The following is an 11175-nucleotide window of genomic DNA, read 5'->3' on the forward strand; positions in this document are numbered from 1 at the left end:
ATTCTAATATTTTTCTATATCATTACCAAGGGGAGTGATCAATTGCTAACTCATCATTTAATTGCTAACTACAACTAATTTAAGGCCATAGGATTTTATAAAACGTGTGGTCTATAATTTGTCACGTGTATTTTTTTATTAATTAAATCAAAAAAGATAAAAAAAACCCTCCAAATTAGGGTTTTGGATGAAAATGTCAATATAGTGTTTCGAAAATATCAACACAATGCTTTGAGAATGTCAACACAATGCTTTAGAATGTTAACCAATTGCTTATATTGACATTCTACATGTATTATATTGACATATTTTATATTGTATGTTGAATTTCTGTTGTACGAAAAAATTAAAAAAATTTGAATTTTGTTTTCAAATTTTGACGTCGGAACATATGTATGTAAGATATCGTTGGAATCCTTATGAAATTATTTTTAATTTGATATATGTTATATGAATTTAAAGTTTTGTGATTTCTTTTAAAAGTTAGTTATAACTAAACATGTAGTTAATTGACATTAATACCCCTATTGATATTTTTTTTAATTAATCCTATGGCCTTATTGACGTTTTTCGTTGATCATATTGACATTTAGGGATTGATGATCTAAACCCTTAATTTTAATATCTAATGGCTACTCCCTCCGTCCCCGATTAAGAGTCACACTTTTCCATTTGAGTCCTGTCCCCAATTAAGAGTCACACTTCATTTTTACCATAAATAGTAAGTAGGTCCCACATTCCACTAACTCAATTCACTCACATTTTATTATAAACTAATATAAAAAAATGAGTCACACACTCCACTAACTTTTTCAACCAACTATTCTTTACATTTCTTAAAACTCGTGTCCCGGTCAAAGTATGACTCTTAATCGGGGACGGAAAGAGTATTATTTAGTTGTAGTTAGCAATTAAGTTATGAGTTAGCAATATAACACTCCCCTCGTTACCAAATGATTAGTTTGTAATTTTATTCAAATTAATTCATTTTATAAATAAATTCAATCATTTATCATTACCTCAAATTAATTCATTTTTATAAATAAATTCAAAGATTTATCATTACCTATTCCAGAATGGAAATGGATCTATGTTAAACGGGTTTGTTAATTTACATAATTTTGCTGCAAAATGTATATGAAATTAAGAATTACAATCAACCAAGGATCCAAAAGATATTTTTATCAAAAGATATGTATATGTAGATTACAGTATTATAAAAATAAATGAAATTATTACTCGTATAAGTGTATTGCAAATATGTTATAAATAACTCACAAGGGATTTGTGTGTATATCCCAGTATATATGTTCAACTTAAACCTTTTTACTTTCGAGAAAATATAATTAAGCATTGATGCAAAATTCACGCATCAATTGTTGGAACTTTTGTTTATTTTATGTACGTCCAGTGCTGCATAATTAAAAGGCATAAATGAATAAGGATGGAATGATCACTATTCTAGTAATTAATAATAACCTCTCCATCTCAAGAACTAAATTTATAGATGAAGAAATTTCGTACAAAGAATAAAAAAAGGTGAAGCGGATACATGAAAAGACAAGAAAATATTGCGCTGGTTCGATATATATAGAGAGAGAGACCTGTGGATTTCTTTAGTACTGTATGTTGGCGCTATTTCAAACAGTCCAATCTTCATCACTTTCACCCATGTCCTGAACAAATTCAACAATTCATAACCATTATACACATGAACCACGTAGATCTACAGAGCTTTCAAATTCAAACCTCTGGTGAGCTGGAGAACTCTTCGATCTCATTGTCTTCGTCAACCTACAAGAAACATGAAAACATAGAGAAGCTTAACTAACACAGTTGTCTCACTCAAAGCTTTGTTCAACATTCTCTGGGGAGAGAGAATGGGTAGTTTCACACTACAAAAAACATTACAAAAACAATTACCTTATGTTGCTTTTTCCGGTCCTTACTTGCAGTTGACGGCTCTGTATAATAAACAAGTGAAAACTATTACTATTAGAACATTCTTCCGAGAACAATGAAGTGAAACAAACTAAAGGCCTCTACAACGTTCAATTGCTACACGTGATCTATCCGTTCAAAGTTTTTCATAAGATCCTATTAGACCTAGAGTATATGGAGTATCAAAGCTTCTCTATTGCCGGGCCTAGTGTAGCTTCAAATTATTATATTAGTTTCACTTTTTGAACGCATAAATAGGTTAGGTGTTCAGATTCAGATCCAGCAAAGAACTATGGGCTTTTTACGTCTTCGCCAAGAAAAATCACATTGATGCATTCAAATGACATCATAAAGATCACTTACGTGCAGAGTGTTCAAGAGATTATATGTGGATTTTACATATTCAATAAAATAATTGCAGTTATGTTGATTGAATACATGCCAAGAAAGAGAAACAGAGTGAGGGTGCTAACCAGACTTTCTTCCCCCTATTTTCTTTCTCCCTTTTATAGCATTCGAGGCCTGGACATAATAACCATTGCAATGAGGGAATTGGTTAGATTTAAAAAAAACATCAAGTCAAATTCCTTCAGGAGGCAAATGGAAGCAGATGAGGGATAGGCATACTTCAGAAGTGTTGGTATTGCCTTCTGCATCCTTCTTCTCCTTCTGGAAAATTGTTAAAGCCTCATCAGATATAAAACATGAAACATGATGCATCAAAATATATGAACATTTTTATCGATTAACATTAGTTTCGGTATCAAAAGAATGCATGCGGAATAGTGGATACGCCAGAAGCAGGATGAGACCTGCTTATCTTTAAAATTTGATTTTAACGAGAACTGTAACTTTGCTGATAGTACCAAACATGGGAGAAAAATATATTTGCATTAAGAACATCCAATGTTATCTGATCGCTCATCAACTTCAACAAGATCCACAAAACAAATCTATGATGGCCACTAGAAGTCTTTCTCAATGGTATAATTTTGTAGGGACAGTATGCTAAACTGGGAATGAGAAACATTACCTTGTCCTCCACTTTCTTAAACAGTGAAGATAATGTTGTCTGAACAAGAGGTGTTCTCTGATTCTCAGAGGGGTCCTTAGCTTTCCCAGTCTGTATTTGTCTATTAAGGAAAATTTTTATATACATTAATACTCTTGTGCATGCAGAAAGAGAGATGAGAGGTTTAGACAGATACAGTAGCTTGATAAATGGGAAAAACTAAAACAAGGATATTCGTAGATGTATAAACTCTTTTAGCATCATCAACTTTGGTATCCTCTTCTTCAGGTGTCTCATCTCCATTTCCAGATGATTCTGCAAATCTGATAAAGAAATGTTACATATGTATTGAAGAAGTCAATTGAGCATGCACAAATTAGGACAAAAATGGTGAAGTGTAAAACCTCTACTTGGCCTTTTGCCAACAAGATAAAACAAAAATAACTACTCCTTTCACCAGGGCATACTGCCTAAAAAGCTCATAACAACTTTGCAAGCAATAATCTTAATGAATTAAGCTACCAAGTAATTCTGAGTGTCTCAATAAACGAAACTTAAAATAATCTTGCCTGCATAGATTGATAAGCCTACTACAGTTGTCTCACATCAGATAAGAATAGGAAATGAGTAGCACCTACAAGCTTTCAGTTTTAACAAATTCTAAGACAAATTTGTCATGGGGGAGTATCTGCATAAACTTGCCACTTACAGTTCCTAACCAAACCTTAATACTATGAAAGAAATGTAATTATAAGTTTAGCATTTTTTAAGTATAGATAAGCATCCACTAGAAAACGAATAAATCAGGAAAAATGGTTGGCATCTCAGAGTTCTCCTTATAGACTATATCATGTTAAAACTTAAAGGAAAGTGAAATTTCTACTTGAACGTTTTCCCAGCAGTCCTGGCTGAATGTCTGGTGGGAGTCATTTCGGTCAACTCCTTGTAATCATCAGGACTGTCAGTTAACTCATCCTCTAAATAATCTTTTTCAGGCTTTCGTTCCAAGCTTTTCATTGCAGGTCTTACAGAACCTTGTTTACAGTCCGATGGGACCCCTACTCCACCCTTGAAATCGACTTTTTCCTGTTTTTCCTGGACCAGAATGCAGGGAAATCATGTCACTATTATTGAATCTCATTTGGTTTATGCAAAAGACCAATTGGAAAACGAATTTATCCCTTGCAAGCATAATAGCATACAACTGACCTGATTGAGCTCCTTAGGAAACTCAAGCTGTAACTCTTCTGGATTCAGTTCTTTAGTCCCGATCCACCAAGCATCTGAAAATACTACCTGGAAGTAAAGAAGACACATACCCGACATTAAGCCCCAAGTGAAAAAGAAGAGGGGAAAGGGAAGAAATATATATCCACGGTATGAAGTCTAAACAATTCCTCTCAAAATATGTTAAACAAACAAATGCTAGCAAATGAAACTAAAAGACAGCATAGGAGAAGATAAAAACCATATTCTCAAAGTAGTCATCACATGTAACATTGTTCCCGCTCTTGGAAAATTGCAGTGTCAAGAACCTGTTCTTCGGATAAACAATTGTTCCAAACAATTTCATTCGACCCTGCACATATCAACACATCGGAAAACTACCATCAAATTTTGCTCAAACAAAGCAATCTAAAACTCCCTTTCACCATCCTTCCTAAAATAACATAATATGGAAAGCATAATTCACTACAATTCAGATTAACTATCAACATTCATCAATTTTCCCCAAATCAGCAAGCTAAAAGTAACCTAAAAACGAAAAATGAGAATCTCCAATTAAGTAAAACCTGAGGGAAGTGTAGGTATAGAATGGGGTTTTTGGTGCCAAGGTCTCTGAGCTCCCCAATTTTCCCGCCAGAGACGGGGCCGAGAAGGCCAGGGAATGAGAAGAGGTATTTGTTCTTCCGCTGCGACTTCCTCAAGATATCACAGCCGTGGTGCTTGATCACAGTTTTGGACGGGGCGAGAGCGGCTGAACCGGCTAGCTTCACGGCATCCCGCGACAGAATGCTTCGGGAGAGGGCCAATTTCTTCAGCCGCGACCTCTCTCCCGCCTCCGGATCGGCGGCGGTGGCGGCACTCTTCTTTCCTCCTCGAACCATTTCAGCTCAGTTGTGTGTTTTTGGGAAAGCCGGGTAAATTTTAATCATTTCATTTTCTTTTTAAAACTTGTTAATTTACATTTAAATTTGGATATTTTTTATTCAAAACTGAAAAAACACATTTATTGTGTACTTAGTAATAAATTAAATTAGCTTCATCAAATATAAACTAAAAATTCAGTGGACGGTCTTGAATGATCAAATAAACTTAGCAACAAATGATAAATTAAAAACGGACTTACATATTGAGCTGGATTTATTTGGTAAATAATTCATCAAATTTGGTTTGTGTCATTATGTATCATTCGTTCTTTTCCCAACTTGATATGTTTCCTAATCATTGTAACAAATAATGGCTCAATTAACCAAATAAAAGGATGCTGGAGTTAGATACAATCTCAAGCCCCTATAATAAACTAGCTGCTGATTAAGGCAATCCAGAAACAATGAATGGAATATCCTAGCTAGCTATGCTAAATTCACAACTGGCTGGCTTTATAGGAATGAGGAGAGCACGATGCCGATGCTCCTCGGTTTTTTCGTCAAATTCAGAGACGGCTTTGGCATGGATGAAGAGCATCGGTTGATTAAAATTACACACGGCAGCAGCCAGTTCCGATCAGAGGTCATGATGGAGTTAGAATATCACATTCCCAGAACCTCCATGATCCGTCGTCTTGCCTCTTCAGAAGATAACGGATCTTATAAGGGCTGCACCAGATAAGTCACAAGAATGTGATACTATGCAGACAGATAATCAGCTTACTCTACCAAATTAGGTTAATGGTAAAGATAGCTCAGTTTTCTGTTTCACCACTCAGGATTTTACCTGTAGTAAGTTGGGTTTTTGGGCAGGGACTCATCCACCAGTTCTGCGGCCTCCTCCAAATGTACTTCTATGTCTGCCATCTCCCCACCAGCTCCGTCTTTCAAAATCTCTGCATGTTCAATTGTCAAGTGCAGCAAAACAAATCTCCAGTAGCACGACCTTGCTTCTGCAGTATCAGCTAACGCTTGCCACTAGAACAAATCCACCAACCAGAAGTTAGTAAGAAGCATATGACAGCCTAGAAGGGTTGAAATACACTTCTTCTACACTGTAATCATGAAATGAAACTGACCTGCGCAAGCATCGGTCCATCAAGTATTTCACCAAGCCCACATATGTTGTGGTTAGGTCCAAGTGCTTCTGCTTTAATTAATTGCCACTGTTTGACAAGAGCCTCAGCATCTTCAACCGGCATTGGAAACCTATATGTTGGTGATATTGAAGAAGAGAGAGAAGCTGTTTGCAGGTCTGCAGATTCTGGATGGACCCCAGACTGCCTTTTAACAAGTGAAAAGACTCTCTGGATTTGTCTCATGATACCATTTTGCTTAGTGCTCGAACGTCTGAAACTAAAATCCACTGAAGAATCTGTTGGGGTAGGAGAGCTTGCTGCAATTCTATGTTCATACATCCTCCATCTCGAACCATTTCCTAGTCTCAACTGTTGTGAGGTAAGTAGCTTCAACAGGGCAGCCAAGATACAGCCTAATGCAGTAGCATATACCATGTTTCCAATCACATGACTGAAGTCCAACCACATATTCCATACTCCACCCTGCTGGGAACCTAATGTTCTCTTCAATTGAACAGAGGGTGTGCTAGCATTGCTTCCAGCATTGACCTTGCTCTCTATTAGTGGACTTTCCAGGTTAGGAGGAGCAAGCTGCTTGACAGCTGGCCCAAGATGTCGTGAAGTTTCTGTGTAAGAACCTGTCACTTCATCTCTTCGATCCATTGGAAGAGAAAAAGAAAGTGATCTGTGACTTGTGTCGGATAAAGTTGGAGAAGACTTTTTGTACTGTCTTTTTCCAGAAGCTCTTTTGTCAGCCTTGAAAAAGTCCGCCTATTATTGCAGCTGGAATTAGAATTTGAGAGACGAGAAGAGTTGCAAACACTATGCAAATTCACGGTATGGAAAAAAGTTTTTACCAAGGATGGGGTACAATCTCGGGTATCTGGAAACATGCCAAGAACATCATCTTTCAACCATGTTTCCTGGAAAGACAAAATGCAAAGCTCTGATAAGCATAAAAAGTCTAGAACTTCAATCAACAACACGCAGACATACCAAGCTCTACAACTGATTCCAATCTCCGCAGAAAATGGTAGCAAGAAACTCAAAATCAAAGTCATTCATGAATAAACTTTCTGGCAAACAAGAGACTAGGCTGTATAGAAGGGCGCTTAAACAACTTATGTAATATCAATATGATTAATTACAAATTGGATCTAAAACATGTTTAACTTTTCAATATAGAAGGAAAAAGGAAGATTAATTGAGGCAGCTATTGGATAGAAAGTTATCTTGCATAAAGAAACAGCATAATCTGATTTTCTTTAAAAAGGACAACATAAAGATTAGATTCACTAAATTAGAAGCATGTCATTGTTCTGAGAAAAAACTACAATAAGTAGCATGTAAAAACTACACAACCAATGCTTATCTTTTGCAATGGTAAGAAAGAATGGCATAGTATATAGGTAAGAAGTTTATATAACAGAGATATCTACCAATGGTTTGTTGGCACTTGAAACTTCTTTAGTTTCTTTAAATTGCAGTGCTTTCTGAGAACTAGGAGCAGAATTCAGTTCGAGCAGTCTTAACTTTTCAACAGCTGTAGCTTCATCACCCTGGAAAATTCATTATCATAAAAATGGATAAACTGATAAAATGCAACAATGGAGAGGAAACCGAGCATAAAGGTGCACCTGCCCAAGAAGGAAAGCACAAAAGGCCTCCTCAAATTTCAAGTCAATGCCTTCTGATGCTATCAAGCACTCACAAATTAATTTTGCTTTGTTAATCTGCACATAAAGGAAAAACGATGGTAAACTTATCATCACTAAAAAGCAACAAAAGAATAGATCTCTTTCACGACCCTGTACATCCTATAAAGCATGGAATGAACATACATTTAGAAGTAATGTACGAGTGAGATGAACTAATTAAAATACTTAGAATAATACGTATATTCAAATGCATAACATCATCTATTAAGTGGAAGTCAAACATATCAATATTATAGCAGAAAAAAATAATTACCAGGTCTATTTGTTTGCTTGAAACTCCAAGTGCAATATGCGCTAACAAAACTACGTAGAAGCTATTGAAATCAATGACAATCCTTTGATTCTGTGCCTCAAGAGACTTTCTGTTCTTTCTGGTGATAGCCAAGCTTTCCCATGGAACGAGTTCCACTATTTCTGTAGCCAATAGCTTTTTGAGTGCTTGATTCAGAAAACAAGCCCAGTCTTGAACTTGACATGAAGTTTCAACATCCAGGCCTTGTCTCAACAATTCACGCAAAGCTGCAATAGCACCAATTCTTCGCTCTGCATTTTCAGGCGTATGGGGCATTCCCAAAAGATCCAAAGTGCAAGCAGGTGCAAGCTCCTCCAATGATTCTTCTATCTAAAAGCAAGAATAGGACTTGAGTGAATTAAGAATTAAACTCTCATGGCCATCTATAGGATTGGTACATTTGTCATTTACTTAACCAGAGAAGAACCTTACAAAAGCAAATCCAGGGTCGAAGCCCACAATAAAATTGATGGTTACCTGAGACAACAGCATCATCTTCCCGAGAGATATCTTGCTCCGGAGAAGACATTGAGCACGGGCAAGAGCTTCAAATCCTTGAGATATATTGTTCTTCTCAAATCCAACTTTGGCAATTGCACACTTCAAGAAAGCACCTATTATAAGAAGGTGAAACATAACAGAAGTGGCACCCTCTCTTTCCCTTTTCTCTTACCTCTGCTAGGGCCATAGATAAAAGCAAATCGTGAACAAATGGCTTTGATTCAAGATGCTGCAGAGCTCTTCGCCCAATTTCTAGCACAAGCTTCTCTTCACCAACCTACATTAATCCAGTAGAATGGCATCAACCTAGATTCTCCAATTGTAGATACGTAGGACCGGCAACCAATAGATATATCAGATTTGACAGAGAAGGGTCTTACTTAAACAGGGGGGTGGAGAAAGATTCTCAACTAATTGAAAAAATGCAACTGACATTTAACAAAATAAAAATCATACTTGCTACATATGTAATGCAGACTGGATAGAATCAAAAACATCTAAGTGCATGACAATTGACAAGGCTTACCTCCTGAAGAAGGCATAGAGCACCAGGCAACCAAGTCCAAGGAATCTTGAGAGAAGATTTAGGCGGCTGTTTCTCTTTAAAATTTCCAGCATATTCTGGTTCAAAAAGAAGTTTGTCTCTTACATCCATCAAAACATCCTGAGGAAAGGAAACTAATATATGAGCAATACAGAAATCATGGGCCGCTCCCACTTGTTAGAGAATAGGTGGAGCATAGATGAATAAGTTACTCATCATATTATGCCCACCAGGCATGAGAAGGGAATGAATCAATAGGAAACAGTGCATAAAGAACTCAGGATCCAGACCCTGCGAGACAAAACAGCTTCCTTGGTGTATCCCTCTTCAATCTCTGCATTTTTTAGATGCATCACTGACTTAACAATTTCATCTTTCTCTGCTTGATCATGAACGCCAATAATCTGAAATCACATATCAACAAAAATCAAGAATTCAGGTACAGAGATTAAATTCTTAATCAGTAGGAAGATCAATTATATGTTTCCTAAGAAGAAATTTAGAGCACTTTTTACAATGCAGGCAGTTTCTGAAACTTATCCGCATAATAAGAAACATCATACTGCCCTAGGAAGCTCCCACCAGACTAACAGAAATGAGTTGGGAGAGGCCCATATCAAGTTGATTCTTTATCAGTACCCACACAAATCTTTTTAAGATATTCAGAGCTTAATGGAAACGATCACACAAAGGGCTCTGTGCTATTATAATATAATAATAAGAGCATGTTTATAATGCAGGCAGTTACACACAATATGAAACATCATACTGCCCTGAAAAGCTCCCCACCAGACTAAAGGAATTAAGTTGATTCTGATCACTACTTACACTGTTACACAAATCTTCTCAAGCTAATTCAGAGCCAAATGAGAAAGATCACACGAAGGGCCTCGTAATATACTACTCCTATAATATTGGAATCAGCATTCATGTTCATGTAACAGAAGGACGAGCTAATATAATATTTTCCGTAAGTGATTCAGTAACTCTAGCCTTATTCAGTCATTTAGTATGGATTCATATCTCCCCTAATAACACATTTTCCAGCAAGTATAATCACTAATTAACCGAAAACAACTGCTATTGTCAATCAATATTACTATTCCACAACAGAAACAAAGAATCACACAAACGAAATTCAAATTTTAACAAAATAAGACTGCCTTGACCTGGTAGCAGGTGACGGGGATCTCAATAACGGGAACCTGATTCGCAGCATTGATGCTTTTACCATGACTCTCCTGAACGACACGAAGGTCCGTTGCAGCACACAATCTCCACGAGCGGCCAGCCGCCGAATCCCTAGCTCCGCAGCGACTGTGATAATCACAATCACCGAATTTCTTCTTCGCGTCGTAATTGCGCCGCCTAATTAGAGTATCGCCCGCATTGTAACAGCAGAACTTGTTTCCAGCTTCACTGGAGAGGCATAGGTGATTTACACTAGGCAACAACGTGTGAATATTGGCCATGAAATCCTAAATCAGCTGCTCTCATCGGCATATATTACTGCAATAGAATCAAAGTAAACAGATTCTAGCTAGGGTTTGTGGAGTGGAAATTGATCTGCATTGGGGAATTTTAGGAGGATTGTGGAGCCAGACTTGTGGAGATTCTTCACAAAACCATTGCTTTCTGCTACATATTGTTTTTTTTTCTTTTTCGCTTTTTTTTTTTTGCTTTCAATGAAAATAGAAAACCTCCCAGCTATTGCCGTTAATTATGTGAATTAGTCATGGTACCCCAATTAATTACTCCGCTAGATTTTTCAAAATAATTTACCCTATATTCTTATTTCATGAGAGTCTCACGATGCTGGTTCAAGAACGGTCGGTTCCGGTCGTAAAAAGTTGAAACTATAATCTACAAAGAAAACAACAATTCCAGTTCAAAATTATTGGTTTTGCTAACTTTTTTGGTCTTTCAACGATTTTTTTG

General features: G+C 36.6%; 2 protein-coding genes across 2 annotated transcripts; both read right to left on the reverse strand.

Moving 5' to 3' along the window:
* Nucleotides 1-1439: 1439 nt before the first annotated feature.
* Nucleotides 1440-5098, reverse strand: LOC125202438 (DNA-binding protein RHL1). Its single transcript, XM_048100834.1, has 11 exons — nt 4747-5098; nt 4422-4532; nt 4163-4249; nt 3837-4048; nt 3188-3276; nt 2975-3066; nt 2569-2610; nt 2415-2463; nt 1924-1964; nt 1750-1794; nt 1440-1676 (listed from the first exon to the last, which is right to left on the reverse strand). Exons 1-11 carry the CDS (start codon nt 5059-5061, stop codon nt 1641-1643), a joined length of 1119 nt encoding a protein of 372 aa, XP_047956791.1. The 5' UTR covers nt 5062-5098; the 3' UTR covers nt 1440-1640.
* A 303-nt stretch (nt 5099-5401) lies between these two features.
* Nucleotides 5402-10919, reverse strand: LOC125201592 (plastid division protein CDP1, chloroplastic-like). Its single transcript, XM_048099766.1, has 12 exons — nt 10407-10919; nt 9528-9641; nt 9220-9357; nt 8866-8970; nt 8670-8792; nt 8154-8522; nt 7820-7915; nt 7622-7741; nt 7040-7105; nt 6183-6953; nt 5891-6081; nt 5402-5772 (listed from the first exon to the last, which is right to left on the reverse strand). Exons 1-12 carry the CDS (start codon nt 10707-10709, stop codon nt 5688-5690), a joined length of 2481 nt encoding a protein of 826 aa, XP_047955723.1. The 5' UTR covers nt 10710-10919; the 3' UTR covers nt 5402-5687.
* Between the last annotated feature and the right edge of the window lie 256 nt (nt 10920-11175).

This window comes from Salvia hispanica, chromosome 1 (genome assembly GCF_023119035.1).
Source record: "Salvia hispanica cultivar TCC Black 2014 chromosome 1, UniMelb_Shisp_WGS_1.0, whole genome shotgun sequence".
NCBI lineage: Eukaryota > Viridiplantae > Streptophyta > Magnoliopsida > Lamiales > Lamiaceae > Salvia > Salvia hispanica.

Excerpts from the sequence above, each read along its gene's own strand:
- LOC125202438 (XM_048100834.1), bottom strand. The coding sequence starts at position 5,061 with ATGGTTCGAGGAGGAAAGAAGAGTGCCGCCACCGCCGCCGATCCGGAG. Across the intron at positions 4,049-4,162 it reads TTCCTAAGGAGCTCAATCAG|GAAAAACAGGAAAAAGTCGA; the intron begins GTCAGTTGTATG and ends ATTCTGGTCCAG. Across the intron at positions 3,067-3,187 it reads AAGAGTTTATACATCTACGA|AGACTGGGAAAGCTAAGGAC; the intron begins ATATCCTTGTTT and ends ATAGACAAATAC.
- LOC125201592 (XM_048099766.1), bottom strand. The coding sequence starts at position 10,709 with ATGGCCAATATTCACACGTTGTTGCCTAGTGTAAATCACCTATGCCTC. Across the intron at positions 8,793-8,865 it reads TATCTATGGCCCTAGCAGAG|TGTGCAATTGCCAAAGTTGG; the intron begins GTAAGAGAAAAG and ends GCTTTCTTGAAG. Across the intron at positions 7,742-7,819 it reads GTGCTTTCCTTCTTGGGCAG|GGTGATGAAGCTACAGCTGT; the intron begins GTGCACCTTTAT and ends TGAATTTTCCAG.